Genomic DNA, 22,450 nt, shown 5'->3' with positions numbered 1-22,450 from the left:
AAAAAATATCATAAAAAGAATGTGCCAAACAGCACAAACAAAAAAAAAAAAGCTTTAGGGAATAGTAGTATTAGTACCAGTACTAGCAGCAGCAGTACCTTCAATCCGATAAAAATCTAGTTCGGAAAGTCCACACCTACAAAGCGGTTTCGTTACCTGCACCAAAGTGTACTGGCTATGATCAAAACATGGAAGCAACATTCATAAATATTTAACTCACGTCAATGTTTTGCATAAATCAAACAGTGGAATTGGCAATAGTCACTGAAATATTGAGGCATGTGCAAATCTACATTTACACATTAATGCACTAAAAATAAATTTACCAAAACTTTTAGCAATGTCGAGAGTTTTTATTAATTCCACAATTCTGGTGATCAACCAACATAACTCCATCCATTATGGATAATAAATTGCAATGCATAAGAGTCCAACACTTTCATCACACTGTCTCTCACAATTGCTTTTTTAGGCAATAAATTCATATGCAATTGGTGCAAGGAGGATGGGTTCTTGCTTGCCATTAACGATGTGTGGTGACCTTGGCTGCGCAGGCTGCAAGAAAATAGGGGAAAACATTAAATCTAACAAATCTTTCAGGTAAATTTATTTACAACTTAACCCTTTGACTGTAGTGAACTACTAAAGTATCCTTCAAGTGTGGTTAACTGCTACAACAGCTCAGGGTAAACATAGTCTCATGGTGCAATGAACTGCTTTTGAAGTCTTGAGACACTTTTTTTGATACGATATTTCAGTGCCTGTGTTATTCTGATTATGATGCAAAGTTCCTTTAGACACAATGCATGTCCAAAGCAACAGCCACTGCAGTAACCACAGCCATTACAGAACACATGAAATAAATTCACAATTACAAGTAAGGCTCACCATCAGCTTTAGAATGGAATGACAATGAAAATTTGTGCCAGACTGGGACTCGATCTCAGATTCCCGCTTATTATGAGCAGACACCTTACCATTTGGCTATCTATGCACAACTCACAGCCAGACCCAAACTTCTATATCTTGTCAACCAAACGTCTACGAACTGAACTCATACATCCATTATGTATATTCCAGTACAGGTCAGACGTTTTTCAAGGTTACTTGCCCAGTATAAGCAGATAAATACGATACTGCTGTGCCTGATAATGACGCAAAGTTCCTTTGGACATGCATGCAAGCCTGACCTGTATAGGGATGTATATAATGGATGTACGAGTTCACGTCATAGATGAATGGCTACGACTCATGGAAGTTTGGGTCGGGTCTGAATCTTACACGAATAGCCAAATAGTAAAGTGACCGCCCATGATAAGTGGGAAATCCTGATTTGAGTGTCCAGCACAAATTTTCATTGTCATTCCATTCTACACCTGATGGTAGGCCTTATTTGCAATTGCTAATTCATTTGATGTGACCTCTCTTTATTGTTTAGCTGTGGTGAAATACATGTCACAAAGCTGTACCTTCAGCACAGCCACAGTCGTGCAAGTTGTAGTCAAAGGGTTAAATTACAATATAAGTAATAGTTAAATAATGTATCATGTTATAAACATTCTGTCATGCTTGTGGAACTAATAATTCTACTCCTAATAGTAAGGCGAGACCAAAAACAAAAATCACAATCAATAAATAACAATCAAAAGATAAGTAAATAAGTAATTTGTTTTTGGCAACAGAACTAACTTTTCTTATTGCACCAGCATAAACATAAAATGTATTAACAGACATTTAATTATAGAAAGGTGCCACGTGTCTGTCAAACAGATCTTCTACATCAGCAAATAGAATGGTCTTGTTTAAGACATGGCTGAACTGTTTAAATTTTGCATTTAATAACACCTCTACATATTGTGGCAAGAGAAAATCCCACTTTATCAATAATATAAGTGTAAAGGAGACCACAAAATAGTAGAAGTACCGAGTCAACAACAATCCCAGACTATTTAACATCTGATTTTTAAAAACTACAGTAATACTGGGACAAAGTGTAAAGTGTTTACTGTGCGTAGCTGAATTTCAATGACAACAGCACATAACCAGGATGCAGTGCAGCACATCACTCATTTATCTGATGGTACACAGTATGTGAGGCAACTTTACCATTACACCATGGGGCAGGGGGGGGGGGGGGGGGAGCAAGGAAACCAGCCACAACCCTTTTCAAAGGAATCATTCTGTCATTTGCCTAATCTGACTTAAGGAGAACAAATCTCTATGACACCAACAAATGCAAACCTGCTCTTTCCTCATGCAATTCAAGTGTCTTTAAGCATAAATCCACCTTGCACTGCCTCACACAGTCAACATTTTAAGCATGGAAAATGATACTACAAATCTGTAAAAATATCCTTTTCCACCAAAATGGTATAGATACTTGCCAAAGAATTGTTCAATCTCTTTCACACCTTTGTTCATTTCTAAAAGAAAATTAGGTTTGTGACTGACCAGCTCACCATGCAAGTCAGTGCAGAGGATGTGTGGGCAAATGTGCCACTGTGGGCAGGAACATCTGTGAGTTGCCCACATTTCTTGCCTGCAGGCTCTGGCAGCCAGCCGGTCCCCCTATATCTCTCTGCTAACATTACCTGTTTGCTACAGATGCTCAGGAAGCATGATGGCACTATTTACTTTGTGCTTTTAGTGTTGTCAGTGTCAATGTATCTTTGGCATCCACAGTAGGGCTAAATTAGTGAGAGGAAATTGGCTGAGGATGAGTTGAGGTCCTCAAAATGAAAATTTGTTGAATCCCTATGTTTCAGTCCAAAGTGGGAAGATGAGTACTATTTATTGGAAAAAAAAACACAGCCCTCAGAATTTTCTTTTAGGTAAGGTTATTTCAGCAACATTGAAGAAAAATGTGAAGCAACATTTTTTCAACTCCTCCATGAAAATTTCCTGATCACTCTACCTACCGAAGAAAGGAAGGCCAAACTTAACAAGCTACAACAGGAAATAGAAGGTGCATATAGATATGTAATTTCAAAAATGTTACAATTATTTATAAAGCACGATGTAGTCTTGGCCTTGATATTACGTCTTCCTTTAAATGCATCTACAGGAAGAGAACCATATCATCCACAGATGATGGTGCAACGAGACTGAGATATTACATAGCACTTAAAATAACCAAGCTGGTGTCATCCCTTCAGTGATGGAGAATTTGTTAGAGTTTTGTTGCTGCAATAACAACCTTGTGCCTACAGACCCTTCCAGTTTTGAAAGCAATTCCTCTTTCATAAAAAAACAAATCACAGGTGTTCGAGGAAATAAACTAAGTGACAACGCAACTGAAAGATGAGACTAAATATTTGTTTTTCTCTTAGGCTTTGAATGAAATCATGGGTGTGCTCAGATTGCTATATCTATGAGAGGTTCATGCTGAATTCAGCTTCATGTAGAAACTACTTGATTTGGTGCCAAATGCACGATACAACTACAGTCTACTACATTTTTTTTGCCTAGGAAACAGTTACAAAATTACCTTTGTTGAGAAAACTTTCACTGATTGCACAAATGGAGCTAATAAAATGGTTGGTCAAGTCTGGTGATAATGATTTGATAAGGAACATAATGTAAATAGAACTTAACACTTCTCAGTAATGTTACGTACATTAAGTTAATATATGTTCTTTCAGGCCTATACTGATTCCCCCGTCCCTTTTCTCTGCTGAACTGAATGACAGAATACAGAGTTACTAATGGTTGTAACTGATAAACTATACAATGTATTAGTTTGTGGTGCTGCAATACTCATTATGAAATTACTCACTGGAAAGATTATTTGTTCTTCCTTTCTCACTCTGTGCCTATATTAAACTGCAGATCGTCAACCACTTTTCTACTGTCTGCTGGTGTCAACTTGTGTAGCTGCCTTTAGTTTTTCAAATTACACTGGAACGATGCATTCCAGAGGGAAGTGAAACGAAGTACAAGCAGGTCGCACAAGGAAAAACCAAAACAATTTCACTCACAGACAAACATACAAAACACTTCAGCTGCCTTACATCTTCATAATTGACACACAAAGCAATACGTGATGAGACGGCACATAGAAGTATGCACAGTAGTGTCAATTTCTTTCAAACAGAATTGATATAAGCTAGCTATGTTTACTTTTTCATTTAATGAATTTTTGTGTCACATGAGTGCTCTTTAACCCTTTCAAGGTGTTCTCAGTGCTGTTGACATGTGTACACGTTCCACTTGGATTTTCTTCTGTCCTATGTGCATCTGAAAGTGCCCTGAACTGCCAAACATCTGACTGCTGCAGAGGAACTACTTCCATATCTTGGTGAATAAAAAAGTTACAAGTATTTGCCTCATTGTAGCCCTTCACTTGCAAAAAACCTCATTCGATATCTCTATTATCTTATGAGATGACAATTGTTATGATCACGTGATTCACTATGCACAAGAATGTGAATGGGTGCACTGCTTGCAACTGTCCTTCGGATATAAAACCCAATACCTCAAGAACAAAATGAGATCCTTCTGCTCTCAATTTTAAATAAAATTTTGGTATCTTATATACATTTCATTCACTAAAATCAACCTTTCACAAAGTTTACATAATGCGTTTTTATGTCTCCAAAATCTTTAAAATTTTGTTTGATGTTGTATTTAATTTGATGTAGTGCAGTAAGTATGACATAATGAAAAGAACTTTAGTTCTTTATCAAGTGCAGATATCAAACTGTATGATAAGCAAAAATCAAATTTTTCACATAATAGTTTCTGAAAAATCAGATAAGAATCTTACATTGGCCGGAATGTCCTCTATCAGCAGAGGCATCACCATTTGGCAAGCAGTACAGACATAACGAATGCCACCACAGCAACCAATGCAAAGAGCATCTCTACAGCAACGAAAAGGTTAAGGATACTTTTGATGACTGCCATTGGTCCAATACTATGCACATATTATACTGTGTTGCAAGTGTTCATCACACTGTCGTACTGTAACAACAATGCAAAGTATACACGTGTGACTACAAACATTAGTATCAGCTGCCAATCCTGTATTACTGGCAGGCTTCAGTCCTGTTTGTGAGAAAGAGAATGCGAGCTGCACATGCATTGTGCCTGCATGGCGATAAAAATGCTCGCAGTGCCTGCCGGCAGCTCACATGCCCCATCCTGGTGTGGAGGACAGAAGTACTCAAGTAGCTGCAAGTGAAGGTGGTGAATACTGCAAGTGTGATGAAACTTTATTTTCTATGACTTCCAAGCAACATGTAAGTATATAGACAATTCCCTGTATGTGGCACTGCCATCCAAAATGGCGTATAAAAATAGCAAATACATAATATAGAAAATGTTATAGATTACCCCCTTTTCATTTTAGGAATCTGGTACATTATTGGTGGTGGTAGTGACAATGATTGTGTGTTTAAAGGGTCTAAATTACTGGGTCATCAGTCCCTCCATCCCATGGAGACACACATAAGGTAAAAAAGTTGGCTGTTCCAACTATATAAGCAAGCCAAAGTGTTTAAAAAAGGGCACAACAGTAGTTGTAAGATAATAGGTGAAATATATTTGAGAACACATGCAATAGGACGTACAAGTGTCGAGAGTTGAATGGCAAAATGAGGTGAACGGAAAGAAAGTAACCTGTAATCACATGGATGGGGGGTGGGGGTTACCCATGTTGCAGGAGGCCCCCTCTCCCCACCACAACCACTCTTAAAACTGAAAGTAGAGGAGTATTATATTTTAGTGTAAAATCCGCTTCCCATCAGGAAAGTCAACACTTTGGCAGTGGCTGTCTTGTCACCTGCAAACATCTGAAGTAGCTAGGTAGGCAAGCAGAGAGTGTGTCATGGTAAGGTATTTGATGTAACAACCCTGAGATATAGCAACCAACTCTGCAGTATATACACTGAGTCGAATCCCAGCTGGTCTACCCAGTTTTGGGTGGTAAGCAAACCATCTGAAATGTTGGTTGTAGAACAGAGTTGAGTGACATGAGTGAGCAGGTATCTGAGACTGTGACTGCGTAATTAGCTAGAAGCCGCTGTCATCTAACCCACAGCAGTGGGACACCAGCTTCTGCCAGGAGGCTGCCAACATACCTCGTACTGACGGTGCTGCCGACTCATAGGCAACACATCCATAGTCAAGGAACTATGGATGCCAGACAGCACCTGGCTGCCGACTCAATGCTTTTTAAATTGAAAAGTTGCTACAACTCAAAACTTGAAAAGTTGCTACAACTCAAAACTTGAAAAGTTGCTACAACTCAAAACTTGAAAAGTTGCTACAACTCAAAACTTGAAAAGTTGCTACAACTCAAAACTTGAAAAGTTGCTACAACTCAAAACTTGAAAAGTTGCTACAACTCAAAACTTGAAAAGTTGCTACAACTCAAAACTTGAAAAGTTGCTACAACTCAAAACTTGAAAAGTTGCTACAACTCAAAACTTGAAAAGTTGCTACAACTCAAAACTTGAAAAGTTGCTACAACTCAAAACTTGAAAAGTTGCTACAACTCAAAACTTGAAAAGTTGCTACAACTCAAAACTTGAAAAGTTGCTACAACTCAAAACTTGAAAAGTTGCTACAACTCAAAACTTGAAAAGTTGCTACAACTCAAAACTTGAAAAGTTGCTACAACTCAAAACTTGAAAAGTTGCTACAACTCAAAACTTGAAAAGTTGCTACAACTCAAAACTTGAAAAGTTGCTACAACTCAAAACTTGAAAAGTTGCTACAACTTAAAAATCGAAAAGTGTCAACGAAATCAAGTAATTTGTCACCAAGATAAATTTCTAGGTGCAGACACATTGTCCAGAGACAGCAAAAATGCACAACTCACGATTCTGCACATGAAAATTGATAGCTTTAATTCAAAGTCCAGTCAATGTACTCTGCAGACACTGGAGTTTGCACTCAGCAGTGTGCAGTGATGCAGAGGCATAGTACAGGCAAAAATTAATCACATACAGTAACTGAGAGACTGTGGAGCCCACTGCATGCATGATGCTGTTGATGGCAATTAGTTAAAATAGGTAGGTTCTTTCCCAGTTTCATGACAGGAATAATAATACCTTCCTGCCACTGAGAAGGAAATACTCCCTCCGGCCAAATGCAACTAAAAAGCCCAACAATATGTCTCATGTTGTCGGCACAAAGATGTTTGAGTATTTGGTTGTGGATTTTGGCAGGTCCAAGGGGAATATCTTGACACACTGCCAAAGTTCGGCAAAGCTCCCATTCACTAAAAGCTGTGTGCATAGAAATATAGTGGGAAGCACTTAGTAAGGTATTTCCGGGTCAGGATATGAGGATGGTAATTACCTCAAGTGGACACTTCAGTGCAGTGAGCTGCAAAACAGTCTGCGAGTACCATGATCAGTGCAGAAATTAACAACAACAAGGATGCCAGGAACCACCGTCGGTGGTAGAGAGCCACAAATGCAGTGGAGTTTAGTCCATACATTGGACGATAGGATGTGGGATAGCATATTTGAGATGTGTTGCTACCAAAACTCTAGGTTTCTTTCTCTTTAAAAACTGCACTTTAACTGGGAATCTCTCAAATGCAATTAAAATTATCCATTGAAGGGTGGCACTTGTGCTGTTGAAGGGCCCTGCAGTGTACCCTGACTACACATTCAGACCACTACGGCAGCAGAGGTCGCTGGGACGAGCCGGAGGAGTCTGGCATTGCTGCTGCTGCAGCAGCACGAGTAACTGTATATAGTAACCCATACCATTTTGTTGATAACCGTTGAACAACTGGCTGCAAAAGTGGCTGTAGAGGAGAAAGGTTGCCTTTCAGCTTTCCGAAGCCACCAATGCGTAGCATGTTCAGATGCCTGTTGAGTGGAGAGGAAGAGGACGATAGGAAAATTGTCGCTGTCATAAAGACCACCATGGACGTGCCACTGAATCAACATTAAGATACTCTGACCGAAAACTGTGAGATCAATAGTTGAGTATGCTCCGTGGGCTACACTGAAATGTGTTTCAGCTCCAGTGTTGAGTACGCACACTAATTCTAAAAGGAGGTGTTCTAGTACGCACCCTCTGCGAAGCAGTGTCGCTGCCCAACAGAGGATTATAGGCATTAAAGTTCCCCATTAAGAGGAAGGCAGATGTTTCACTAATATCTTGTGACAATGGAAAAGTCTGTATGTGGGTAGATGAACATTCCATATTGTCATAAAAACACAGGTAGACACTAACAGCTACAGCCTCTAGTACAGTGGCACAAGGCACCTGCTCAATGAAAATATCAGAGTGTAAGAGGATACAACCCCTCCCCAAATGCTCTCTTGACATTAACATGATTGTTACAGTACAGTTTGTAGTTTTTCAGGGCAGAGAGCCGTGTTGCTGTAAACTGTTTCCTGAAGCACTATGCCAATTACAAAGTAGCCATTAAATGGCACAGTCTGGTCAAATGGCAATAGTAGCTGTTACAGCTCCATTGAAGGAGCATTGGAGTCAGGTCTGAGAAAGTAGCAAATGGAAAAGATGGGCGTGATTACTTCATTAACAGGTCACAGTCAGTCTGTGTGACATCGTGAAGGTGCATAGGCTCGAGGTTTGTAGGGATAGGGAGCAGAACACCCAAAGCCTAAGAAAGTAGTTTATCTTTCTGCTTATACTTGTGAGACTGATTTCTGTGAATATTTCCCAATTTTATCTTCTGGAAGCAAACAGGACCATACTTTTCTTCAAGCTGGAGCCTGCGACTGACGGACCTTCTCTTGAGAGAGGGGTACGTTGCCAGTTGTCCTTGTCCCCAACGACGCTGAAGAGTGACTAGGCATCTATGGTATGGGAACCACCGGTGCTACAGGGGTAGGTGGTGTAGGAGCTGACATTCCCTCCCTAACCTGTGGGACAGGCCCTGGAACCTGGAATAGGACCAGGCTTAAGGAGTGTTGTGTGAGATATTGTCATCACATAAGGTGTGGACTGTGACAAGTCCTTCAAACTTTTTCTTTCCATCTTGGTAAGATAGGCAGTCAAGTGTTTCATACTCTTGAATTTTCTTCTCCCTCTTAAACACTGAGCATTGTGATTGACGAATAGGGTGAGGTTCTGGACAGCTGACAAATTGAGGGGTTTGGTCACTAATGCTGCCCTCATGGGATGCCCATCCACATGCCCAACAGATAGCCTCATTAGAACAGTGGAAGGACATGTGTCCCAATCGCTGGCACCTGAAACATCTCATCGGTGGAAGAAAATAAGGCCTGATATCACACCTATAAACCAGGACCTTAACCTTCTCAGGCAAAACTTTGCTGTCGAAGAACAGGATAAAGGCTCCAATGCCCACTACATTACCTTTGCGTCTCTTCTGGATGCAGCGAAGAAATCTGACTCCATGCTGTGCCTTGCCAGATTAGAACGCACCTCTTCATCACTCAGTAGCATTAGTGCCCAATGGAAGATAACACCATGAATTCTATTCAGCTTGTTAGGAGGAGAAATGGTGACTGGCATATCTCCTATCTTTATACAGGCCTGAAGAGCCCACGAGTGGTTGGCGTGTGATGTTTTGATCAGCAAAGATTCATTTCTGATCATCTATTGTTGAAACCTTCCCAAACTTATCTTCACAATATTTTGAATGAAAAGCAGTGGCTCAGTTGTAGCGAGAGATCCACAGTCAGTTCAGGAACAAAGGATTCGGCAAACTGACCAATTCACCTTACCCGACTCATCTTGAGGCATGGTCAAAGACGGAATGCCGTAGGATTGTAAATGTCTGCATTAAAATCACTTTTCATGACTGTTGAGACAGCCTTGTTTGCATGGTCACCATTAAGTTGATAGGCACGTATTCCTTGGCTGACATGGGGAGAATACAGCTCAAGCATCGGAAGTGCGATCCCTGTGCTGTCAAGGGTCCATCAGCAAGAGACTACATGACAACCCCACCAATCAGCAAGAAACTACATGACAACCCCACCAAGATGGATTGGCTGCCACACTGAATTTTTGCTGCTGATGTAGATGCATTTCATTAGTAGGTGCCAAAGACAACAGCGCGCACAGTGTAAAGTTAATGCACCACAGTAGGGCACCCTTTTCCACACTGCTCGCACTGCGGTAGATTTTGGAAAAATGGAGGTAAAACCCAAAACGGAGACCACAATTTAAAGAGCCAAAAAAGTTGAGAGAAAAGCCTTAAAAAAGCGAAGACCTCCAGAAGCCCAAAGTATAGTCAAAATACCTAGCTAAAAATAATATGAAACAAAATGACTCCCATTAGCTGCCTCTTACGAAAGGCGAGGAAGTGCTGCACGTCTATTCTAGGCCCGACACTGTAGTGGTTGTAACTGCAACAATACTTGAAACATTAAAGAAACAATATTACCTGGCGTTTCAGTTGAACAGCTGTGTTGTTTTCCTTTGCCTCTTTGCGCAGTCTTTCATTCTCCTTCACACGCTTCATGAAATCTTGTCTGCATTTTGAATGTGTTACATGTTCAATGCGAATGTTTATTCTGCAACAAAGCAATTTTAAATAATTGAAACTATGAAAAAAAATATTCCTGAAAATGTGATGCAAAACTGAGCTAGTTATATTTGATAAGACAAAGGCTACCAGAGGAAAGCCAAGGAATTTTTCCAAAAGGCACCCAGTATTAGCTTAGAATAACTATTGTTAAAATTTTCTGTTCTACAATGCCAGGTTTTATTGGAAAATTTTAAAGTAAACACATAAAATTTATTTCTTGCAATTTAACAACTGAAGTGTAAAATTAAAGGAGGTAATACACTACAGGTCAAAATTGGGAGCATACATCTCACCTGAACGCTCAAATAACCAGTAATGTAAGCACAACATTTCCCATCACTTTACTAGGTGCATTATAAATGTTGCATTCGGCAAGGAATTAGTTCAAAGAATGCTAAAAACTGTTCTTTTCATGCAGTATTCCCCAAAATGCTATTTGTAGTCAATGTTTCATGTACAATTATTACACATGAAAACATGTTAGAGATTCTCAAACAGTCCATACTGTCCAACGGCCACATTATTTCGGCGATCAGACATGTCGCCATTGTCACGTGGGCATCTTAAATCCCCTCCCCTTGCCAGGCATTCTCTCTGCGGTCCGCGTGTGAGCAGTCGCTGAGACGCTGGCGTATGTGATGGCATCGGTATAATTGCCTTGTTCGCCCCAGTCACCCATTAGTTTCCTTTGCTGAACACTATTTTAATTAGACTCAATGCTGGTTCCCATGCCCTGCTGAGGTTGTAGCCGCATTCTTAATTGATGAGTCCGTTACCGGTATGAATTTCAATAGCGTCTATAATGACGCTGTCTCAGTATTTAGATATCTGTGCCACGACCCTGGCATGCTGGTAGTGCATTTCATGATTTTCGGATAAACAGTGCTCTGCGACCGTTGACTTCTTGTGGTACCCAAGTCAACTGTGCCTCTGAAGTCTTCGGCAGCGATCTTCGATAATGCATACTGTCTGTCCAATATGTCTTCCCACACTGACAAGGAATCTGGTATATGCCGGCCTTCCGCAAACAGAGATTGTCTTTGACACTTCCCAATAATGCTAGCATTTTATTTGGTGGGCAAAAGACAGTTCCTACTCGGTGTTTCCTCAATATTCGTCCTATTTTCCCCGATAGTGTGCCAGTATATGGTATATAGGCAGTGGCTATCTCGTTCTCATTGACTTCTTCCGTCTCCACACGTTGTGTAGAGGTGGGGTGGAGAGTGTGTCTGATCTGCCATTCCGAGTACCTGTTTTTCCGGAATACAGTTCTGAGGTGTTCCAGCTCTTGGGGCAGACACTCTGCGTCAAAGAGTGGTGCGTGCCCTGTGCACCAGTGTTTTTAGCACCCCATTCCTATGCGCATGGTGGTGGCAGCTATCTGCATGCAAATACATGTCAGAGTGTGTTTTCTTCCCATATACACCATGGGCCAGGGTGCCGTCCACTCTTCTTTTGACCATGACAATCTTCCTCCTGCTTCGGTCTTAATAGTGAATTTGATGTTCAGATGTATGGAGTTCAGGTGTGTAAGGAAGTCTAGGAGCTTGTCCTTTCCATGCGGCCAGGTCATGAACTTGTCATCCACATAACAAGTAAGTTTCCATTTGGATGATGCCAAAGCTTCCTCCTTGAATTACTCCATATAGAAATTCGCGACCACAGGCGAGAGTGGGCTCCCCATTGCGACTCTTGTTCGAGCAAGAAATACGCCGGGAGAAACTGAAGTATCACTGAGATTGTTCGGAGTGCAAAAAATTGCATCAAGATAGACAATGACCAATCTGAAACTGAAGTCAACACCACAGTTCCTACCTCAACAATGCCAGAAATGCAGGGCATGACAAAAAGTAAGCACACCTATTTAAATTTTAATTAAAATAGCCAAACAAACACAATAACGGATTATAGCAATTTCACAACAAACTGCATGTTACCCCCTCCTCCCACAAAATACTCCATATGGCGGTGCAATGTTCAAAATGTAACCACAAGAGTAAACTTTAGCAGGAAATCTAATTACATATGTGGTGTATGTTTTTTTTGGATATGTGTGAAAGAACAGTCAATTTTGAACCCACAGCCATTATTAGTCAATCGACAGATAAAGGAACTGCTGACAGTTTGCACTAATGAAATCAAAGAGGAAAGTTGAAAATTTTTTCTGGACTGGGATTCAAATCGAAGTCTCCTACTTACTAGATAGAGGCGATGACCACTGCGCCATCCGGACACTGTGGTAATCTGAACTTTACGGGCTTCCCATGTATGATGATGACGACGAGTCCCATACTTCTTTACAGAGCGTAGGGGAACAACGCAGGAGACCCGCGCCACCTTACTAGGCAAGGTCTTCCCATGTATGCCTCCAATCTGATCCAAATTCTCAAGTTATCCACACAATTTTAATGTAGTGCCACCTGCCCATTACCTTCAGTATGGCAATAACGAGGCTAATGGACAAGGGGCACTACATTAATTTGGGTCTGACAGGAGGCATGATAGGGTAGCCCATAAAGCTGCAGTGACCACCGTCCCACCACTATGTCCAGATGGCGTAGTGGTCAGTCCATCTGCTTAGAAAGCAAGAGACCTGTGTTCGAATCCTGGTCAGGCACAAATTTTCAACTTCCCCATTAATTTAATCAATGTCCATTGGCAACTAATACCATCAACTTTTTGCGTCTTCAATATAATTACTCTTCTGTAATAAAATTTTACGAGATCAAAATTACAGATTTTTTTCACACATTTTGTTTTAACATTTAATTCTTTTGACATGAAAAAAAATTTGGGGTTGCATCAGTTTTATGTTAAACATTTAACACTTAACACAAACCTATGACACAGATGTATAGCTTGTTAACATACTGCCATGAACCATAGGACTTGAAAAACATTCAAACTGAGCACATGGTACTTCCCTGTTATGTATAAGCTGCTGTTATGGAACCAAAAGAAAAAAGATCAGATAATACAATACCATACCATATAGTAAGCAATAAGTCCAAAAAGATTCAACCTTCAGTGCAAAACTACAAAAAAATACTGAAATTGTCGCGTTACCAATTTAAGACAATCTTTGATCCCCTGACTGTAAGGGTAACATTCACAAATTTACATGAGTAATTTGGATAATGCAATAAATACAATATTGTTCACGAAACACTAACAAAATATTAAAACACTCACCTTTTGGGAATAATCTTGCCACGTACTCGCTTATTGACAATAACACCAAGTGCATGGGGTGTCACATTAAAAACGCGGCCAGTCTTGCCATGGTAATACTTGTATGGCATACCTTTCTGCACTGCACCATTTCCCTGAGAATGGAAGACTATAATTAAGAAGCAATCATTAACGAATCCCACTCTAGTTTAGCTGGGTATGGACAGTAGGAATTCACTTAATTTGGTGAATGAACCAACCATAGTACTAGAAGTGACAAGGGAAGTAAAAAAAATATAATCACGTTTAATCAATCTCTTTCGAAATAAATGTCAAATACCATTATAAACTACACTAGGATATTTTACATTAATAATATGTGCTGCCTTTCATTTGTATCCAACAATCATTTTTAAAATACTAGGTCATTTCATAATGATATGCCTCATGACAAATCAAGTTACATATGCTACAGTTTTTATTACTGTGTATACAGACATATCTGTCAACGAGTTACAAAGATTTGGGGTTGTAGTGAAGTTTTAATATGGCTGCTCTGCTTTGACCGGACATCTACATTGTCACATTTATCAGAAACAAAGGTCATGGTGGGAGACATAATGTAGCATTACTCTGAACATATCTACATTTAGTGGGAAGGTCATAGTTTGCCATCAAGTAGGTCAAATGTAGAAGGCAACAAGAACATTTCTGGTCAAAATAATATCTATCCTATAATTCGTCGAAATTTGCAGTAGTTGCATTGTGATAAATAGTTATCTTGTTAGCATCACTGATCAAACAGCACTGGACAATAATTTTTCCCTGCTTCTGGTTTGAGCATGAAAGCTTTTTCACTCCTCTAGTTATATGTACACAACTTTGAAAAAGCAACTGAGACTAAAATTACTTTGATGAAGTGTAGTCTATCCATTCTGCAAAGAGTGAACACACAAAAATCTTAGGCATACAGGCCACCAACCACATAATTCAGGATAGCATTTTTATATACAGGTATCTGACTTCTTCGACTGTAACACAACAAACTGAAAAAATGGAATATTTCCCATGCACTGTATCATTTAAACACACTAAAATACACAAGTATAAACACAAAATTCACCAAGTATGGCATGACAGCTTTAGAAACTGGTATCTAGGTTGCATAGTGCTTTTGTCATATAATCAAGAGCACAGAATCAAAATACTGAGTATGAAACAGAATTAACATGGATGCCCCAAAAGTAATAAAATGTACAGTACCAAGCAAAGTGATGCTATCACATACCTTTGACAGACGTATCTTCAGTCAGGTAACCCACAAAATTTTAATAGATGTTTGTCCGCAAACTTTAAACTATGGTTCACTCTTAAGATGCTGGAAACCTTCAACACCAAGAGTGTCGTCAGAACGGAAGCAGTTGCTAATGCCTGCCACCCTTCAGGTATTTGTATAAAGATTTCCTGTATTTGATATTCAATGGGCTCACAGATGTATTTTTTGACCCTCACTGAATTCCACCCAATACCCAATTTCTGACAACTGCTATGGCCTTTACCAGGTTCCCTTTTCCTAAATTTCACCTTGTCTATTTTAAAGACAACTAGTCCCCCTAACAGTAGCCAAAATTTGTGACAAGTCTCACTGTCTTCGGATAACACATGGAGACCCACACGGCACAGAATTCCCCGAATTTACTGTCCTCCAGGAAAGTTCTCGCACAAATTATTCTTAGGACCGAGAACTGACTGAAACTTGAAGTAGAAAGCACCGAGATATTTAGCGAGTGATGGAATGTATATCTGAAAGACAGATTAGAGGCCACAGGAGTAGAAGTGTTGACAAAAATGTTTTCTTTATTGAGATCAAAATTGAGTGTCACAATGTAGCCATCTGATCGCATATGTCAGGTGAAAGTTAGTCAGATTTTTTTTACCAGCCACCCAATTCCACTGTGACAGTTCTACAGTCATTCAAAAAGAGTCTATGGTCTATAGCACGGAAATACCCAGATCGTGCATTACTAATTGGAAGCAACTTTAACCTACCAAGTATAGACTGGGATGTCTATGGAGTCATTGCAGGAGGTAGACAGTCATGCGATGTACTTTCAATACATTGCCTGAAAATCATCTTGATCAGCTAGCTCGACAGCCCCCACACAATGGAAATGTCTTAGACCTTGTGGCTACAAATAGGCCCAGCCTTATTGGCCTTGTCAGTACAGAAATGGGAATCAGCAATCATGTCATTATAGCAACTATGATTATGAAAGTTAATCAGTCAGGAAAGCTAGATAGGTCAGATAAGCAGTTATTAACATCTCACTTAGTTCCAGTAAGATGGATGTAGTGCACTTATGGCAAAAGTTTAAGCACATTCTAAACCATGGCCTGGAGACTTACAACCCTAGTGAGTGGATAAAGAATGGGAAAGAACCACCACAGTTTAACAACAAAATTTGGCAGTTGCTGAGGAAGCAGAAGCTGTTGCACTCTAGGTTCAAAAGGGGAAGCACAAATCATGGCAAGCAAAGGTTAGTAGAGATTTGTGCATCTGTAAAAAGATCTATGCGTGAAGCATAAAACGACCACAGTCACAACCTACCAAAAGATCTGGTGGAGGACCCGAGAAAATTGTGATCATATGTAAAATCACTAAGAGTGATCTAAAGCTTCCATGCAGTCCCTAGCAGTCTGACATAGCAGCTGAAGATAGCAAAATGAAAGAAAGTTTTAAATTTTACATTCCACAAATCTTTCACAAAAGAGAATCGTACAAACATACTGTCATTTGACAATCGGGCAGATGCCTGTATGGACAACATAGAAATAAACATACATGGCACAGAGAAACAGCTGAAAGATCATAAAACAAATGAATCACCAGGTCCAGATGAAATCCAGTTCAATTTTACAAAGAGTACCCTACGGCATTGGCCTCTTACCTAGCTTGCATTTATTGTGAATCACTCACCCAGCAAAGTCCCAAGCAATTGGAGAAAAGCACAGGTGACTCCAGTATATAAGAAAGGTAAAAGAACGAACATGCAATATTCCTCAGTAGTGTAGCATGAGGGTAGACAGACTTCCTAATAAGAGCCCTAAATGTGCGAAGGCATCAGTTTTGTAGGCCGCGCGACACACTGAGTATTGGTGTATTTGCCTGCTTGAAGCTCGACTGCTCTCAGTCTTTGCCTCCCTCCCCTTCCCTGGCTGTGTGCACCAGCACTTTAGTGGCATTCGTGGCTCCTCCCCTTCCCCTCTTCTATGAAGGCTTGTGCACTGCATGGAAGTGAACAGCCACATGGTATGTGTTCAGTCATTCTTTGTTGATTTTAGTGCACATTTTTGTTGTCGCCAACATGAGTGAGCCAGCAACTGAACACCTTACAGAATTTTTATTAAAAATGCCTTTTCTACATTAACGTATGAAAAAGTGTGAATTGGAGGACAAATGACCTACTCCTACACTCAGTGTAGTTTTAAGTGAAGCCAAACAAAAACGCACTTTTCATACAGCCTGGTACGAAAAGTATATTTGGCTGACTGTGAATGCCGTTAACAACAGATTGTATTGTTATGTTATATGTCTTCTGTTTGGTGGTGATAAGAAATGCTTATAGCATATGCACAAATTATTTCTATCAGATTATACGGACAGTGATATGTGGGCAAACGCAAAACTGTGTGACCACATCCACATGCAAGAAAGTCAAATATGTACATTTGTAGCATTACTTTTATAAATTAAAAAGTGGCAGGAGGTCTGCACAAGTCCGCTTACATTGTCTAGGATATTTTTCAGCCAGAGCACAATATCCCCTTTCCTTGTGCTCATACATAAGTCTTTTCTCTGTAAGAAATGAATAACTGGCATTGTAGTTACAATGACTGACTTTGAAGCAAGGTATGGAAAGAATTGTTCAATGAAACTTTTTGAGTGACAGCACTCATTCTCAAATGGCAGTTACTACCATTTTTCATACACCTAAAAACAAATTTACACTCAGGAACCAAATCAAAAGAAGAGCCAGCATGCAGCATAAGTATCCCAGAACCCTTTTCTATGGGAACTTTGTAACTCCAGTACCATTACTCATTTTCAAGTAGGTATTTATTGGATGATTCCGATTCACCCATGTTTCATTGAGGTTTGAAACCAATGTCTTAAAATTCACTGCATTGATGATATGCTACATTTGAAGCCAATTTGCTCAGGCATAATTGTAATGAGTTTTTGTGATGTTGGGCATTCCCTTCTTGTATACATTTTAAACATAGAGTGCTTCAAAATATTGTCAAAACAACCTGTGTGTTGCAGGTTTCTTGAGATTTCTATCCTTTGCATCTGACACTAAAACTTTCCTGAGGTTTCTACAGCTATGAAAATTTTATTTTTCAATCTCTGTCAAGTTCTCTTGCTGACGCATTCTTCTGCAGTTCATTCTTGCATTTTCAAAAATAGAAGTCTTGCTTTACGATTCTCATTTAAGAAGTTATAAATGGGAGATATAAATCTCGGCTGATTGTGAAGCATTTACATCTACGATTACTCTGGAATTCACACTTAAAATGCCCCGCAGATGGTTCGCCGAACCACCGTCACACTATTTCTCTACTGTTCCACTCTACAAGCACACAGAAAAAACAAATACTTCAATCTTTCTGTACAAGGTCTAAGCTCTTATTTTCATTATGAACATTCATTCCTCCTCATGTACATGGGCTTAGCATATCATTACCGTGGAAGTCTATCCCCATTTCGCGATAATACAAAATGAGCTGCCTTCCTTTAAACTCTTTCAATCAATCCTTTTCAGCTGTGGATCCCACACCAAACAGCAATATTCCAGAAGAGAGCGGAAAAGTTTGGTGTAAGTAGTCTTTATTAGACCTGTTGCATTTTCTATATGTTCTACCAATAAATCATTATCTTTGGTTTGCTTTCCAAACAACATTATCCATTTGATAGCTGCAATTTTAGTTATCCACAACTGTAATCCATAAGTGCTTTGGTAAATTTACAACCTTTTGGTCTGTGTGTTTTGTCCTATAAATCAAAATTTTAAGGATTCCTTTCCTTTTAGTATTCTTTGGATGGCTTCAGACTTTTCATTATTTGGAGTCAACTGCCACTTTTCTCGCCAGAGATATATCTTGTCTAAATTGTTTTATTCTACATTTTAATCATCTGATGACTTTATAGGACACTAAAATCACAGCATCTGCAAACAGATAGCTGCCCAGACTGTTTCCTAATTCATCTATTAGATCAGGAACAGCAAAAGGCCTATGACACTTCTTTCTCAATTTTTCCATACATTACTACATACTGTGACCTTTTTGACAGGAATCCACAAATCCAGTCACACAACTAAGACAATACTTTATAGACAATCTAATTAATTAAAGTTGCTTGTGAGGAACTTCAAGCTCATTGCCGTCATTTGACATTCATTTGGAAAACACACTAAAATGTTTACAGATGCACATTCACAACTACAGTTATAAAAACGTAACATTAACACGAATGAATAATTCAGTCACTCTGTGAATAAATCTGCTTTGTTGCAAAATTTGGCAATAATGCAGCATATACAACACGGGGCAACCATTTTGAGAGAAATGTAAACTATAATATAGCAAAAGCCCAAACATTACAAATTCTGAACTCATTTCAAACTCGCTTTTATCATGTTGGCAGAGAGTGTCCAACATGTCCAGTTTCTCAACATGTCTAGTGCTATTGGCATTTGATCAAGATGTGTCAATGAATTAATTCCATTTGAAAAAGCTATATGTACTTAAAAATCCATGTATTGTTCTTTTAATGACAGTGGAGAATGATAGATACATTGTTGGCCGTTGTCTTGTTTGCCTTTGTACCACTTCACACAACAGGTTGTGTGTATCCAAGTCAAAAAAGAAACATTAATTCAACCAAATAATGCTGTTATACGTCTGTTGACTGGAAAGCCTTGGCATGAATATGTGAACTTTGTACTGTATTACATGTAACTTGGCACACTTTTCGGGGAATGTCTGGTGTGGTGAATTACAGAAGTTGCCAATAATGAGTTGATACCAAATGGTGTCGACCTTACAAAAAAAAAATCAACTTCACTGTACAGCAATATTTGCTACTTTGTAGTAACAAGGTTTCAGTTTTGGTTGTAATAATTCATTCTATAGGAAAATGCCCTTCACGTCTTATGCAGTCACCACAAGAGCTTTTGTGGAGGACAGACTATTCAGATGCACTCCCTAAAACCCAATCGTGTTCCACCATATAGTGACACCTTTAAAGTGCAAAGTGAACTGATCTCTCTGCCTGAAGATGAAATAAGGAATACTACCAGAAATTTTCGTGCAATAATTCTGAATCACACGGAAGTTAACAAATACGGCATAGAATTACTAATATCAAATTTCACATTCATTGCAGTTTAACATTTCCTTTAATAAAAATATTATGAGAAGCCAGTATGCTCGTTTAAACCAAGCGGTATAGATAAAATGTAATCACATCTGAAAAACGCAGTGAGGTCTAGACTGTTAGCCATACTAACAATGCGTAATACATATCTATTTCTAAAAGAAGACTTTTGTATAGACTACAAAAACCATGTGCTACGTTCTTCCAAACCGCACTCACCTTAATATCAACAATATCTCCTACTTTGTACACTTCCAAATACGTAGATAATGGAATTGTACCATGCCTCCGGAATTTTCGAGAAAACAAATCTCTCGTTCCTCTTCTATAACCCTTTGAGTTCGTCATTGTGGGCTAACCTAAAAAATATATAAGACAATTTTGGTACAAATTTCAATCACGTGGCAAGCAGCACAGCATGTCAACACACTTACGAATAAAAGCGAAGTTTACTTTACTTAAAATACATAAAAACGTTTTCTTATATCACTACAAAGCAAAACCAACAACCATAAACTAAAAGTTTATGATCAAAAACACATTTTCCAATTCTACACAAATTCTTCTCTATCCATACCTCACCCGTGCCTCCAAAGAACAACGAAGCCTTCCTTGAAAAGAGACGCACATTGCATTAAAATCTCTGAATTTGGTACATACTTTCGAATCAGCGAGACTATTCCAACGTGTATGCAATGATTTTACTATTGTCGTTTTATTTCAAACTTCACCGGGATAATCGATATAGTAGATTATATTTTATATTATGCTGTACTACTAATAACTTTTTATTTCAGAATGTAAAGCAAAAGCCATGTTTCGCTCCTTCACCGTGATTGCCTAGAAATCGACTCACACTCGAAAAACAAAACGGGACAGAACACAGTATTTAAATTGGAGACATTCACACAAGTCGTCAACGAAGCGGTACGACACAGAACGGAATGTCAATATCAAGGTTTTGAAGTTGACGATAGTAAGGGAATAGGTGTTGTCGTTTGTTAACATAGGAAGTTAACCTACTTTCGAAGCGCTCTCTCACAATACAGTTGAGGATACTACGCTTTTGAGTCTCCTTAGTTCTCATTTTATCATTGTGCTTCGCTTTCATGGTACACTGCTAATGTTCCATGCTGACTTGAATACTTTTTACACTGTATGTTCTTCAATATCAGAGGCCAGATATCTGAGAGCCTAAGAGTAACTCAGAATTTACATAAACGGAACAGATTCGATGCTTTCACTATGCATAAATAATAACTTAAAATGATGAAGAAATTTTGATTTAATAACCTATTTTAAGTAAAAGGGACAGCTTCATTGAGGGAGAAAAATAAATTTATTTATGTACCAGTTTGCTGCGCAGCAAAGAAAAGTAGTGGATAAGATAAAGACTAGTGCGTTTTGCTCACAAATTTAGTTTGATGTGTTTGTGTACATATTTTTTCTCTAGTAAATAAATGTCCTGGTCTGAAATGCTGTTTCACTTCTCATGAGTTTAGCATTCGAAGTCGCTCAAGAAATTTTGCTGTTTAGCTTGCTTCGGTAATTAATAAAATTTATCATAGCAGTTCCTTGATTCTCACACTATATTCTCACTTTTTATATCGCAGATGATATCCTATAACCTCACATACACTATTCGGTTCTATGCTAAACGAACTGACGTTGTGTCGATGTACTGCTTAGTATACACAATTCGCCATTTAGCTGGCCACACACAGCTGAATTTCTGAGCCAACTTATAAAAATATTTGGGCGGGGGGGGGGGGGGGGGGAGACATACTGGGGATCTTGCCCCGGGAAATTTTCTAGATTTTAGATGAAACATTATGAGTTTTAAAGTTTTTTTTAGCATTTTAGAGGCATATAATCAACATTAGAACCCAGAAAACTGGGCTCTCGATAACTCGACACTCCAGGAAACTCAACAAGCCGGACACATTTTTTGGCTCTGAAAAAAGAAACAAAACATAAACATCAAGGTTTTTTTCGTAAAAATCTGATTTAATTTACAGTAACAATCATGCTTATAGACTATTACAGAGCAGTGAATATACAGCTCAAAAAAGATTAAAATTATATTTAAATAAATCCTAAACTATCATTAAAAGAACAGAACAAAATATTGCTGTCCCACAGTAATAGCACTTTGATTAATAAGTGGAATATCTAATTTAAGCTTACTTTGAGTAATGCTCAGGGTTCATTAAATATAAACAGTGTATCAAAGTTAATGCTATGTTGTTGTTGTGGTCTTCAGTCCAGAGACTGATTCGATGCAGCTCTTCATGCTACTCTATCCTGTGCAAGCATCTTCATCTCCCTGTACCTACTGCGACCTACATCAT

The 22,450-nt window shown here is 39.0% G+C and overlaps 1 protein-coding gene across 3 annotated transcripts; it reads right to left on the bottom strand.

Moving 5' to 3' along the window:
• Positions 1–332: 332 nt before the first annotated feature.
• LOC126281560 (60S ribosomal protein L21) lies at positions 333–20,780 on the bottom strand. 3 transcript variants are annotated; one of them, XM_049980631.1, is made up of 5 exons: positions 20,677–20,780; positions 20,319–20,458; positions 13,682–13,815; positions 10,346–10,475; positions 333–555 (listed from the first exon to the last, which is right to left on the bottom strand). In XM_049980631.1, exons 2-5 carry the CDS (start codon positions 20,445–20,447, stop codon positions 469–471), a joined length of 480 nt encoding a protein of 159 aa, XP_049836588.1. In that variant the 5' UTR covers positions 20,448–20,458; positions 20,677–20,780; the 3' UTR covers positions 333–468. The 3 variants fall into 3 exon arrangements, with proteins under 3 accessions (XP_049836588.1, XP_049836589.1, XP_049836590.1); XM_049980632.1 differs by having other exon boundaries at positions 20,682–20,713; XM_049980633.1 differs by having other exon boundaries at positions 20,534–20,678.
• Between the last annotated feature and the right edge of the window lie 1,670 nt (positions 20,781–22,450).

Source organism: Schistocerca gregaria, chromosome 7 (genome assembly GCF_023897955.1).
Source record: "Schistocerca gregaria isolate iqSchGreg1 chromosome 7, iqSchGreg1.2, whole genome shotgun sequence".
In the NCBI taxonomy this organism is placed as follows: domain Eukaryota; kingdom Metazoa; phylum Arthropoda; class Insecta; order Orthoptera; family Acrididae; genus Schistocerca; species Schistocerca gregaria.
This window is presented reverse-complemented; position numbering and strand designations above follow the sequence as displayed.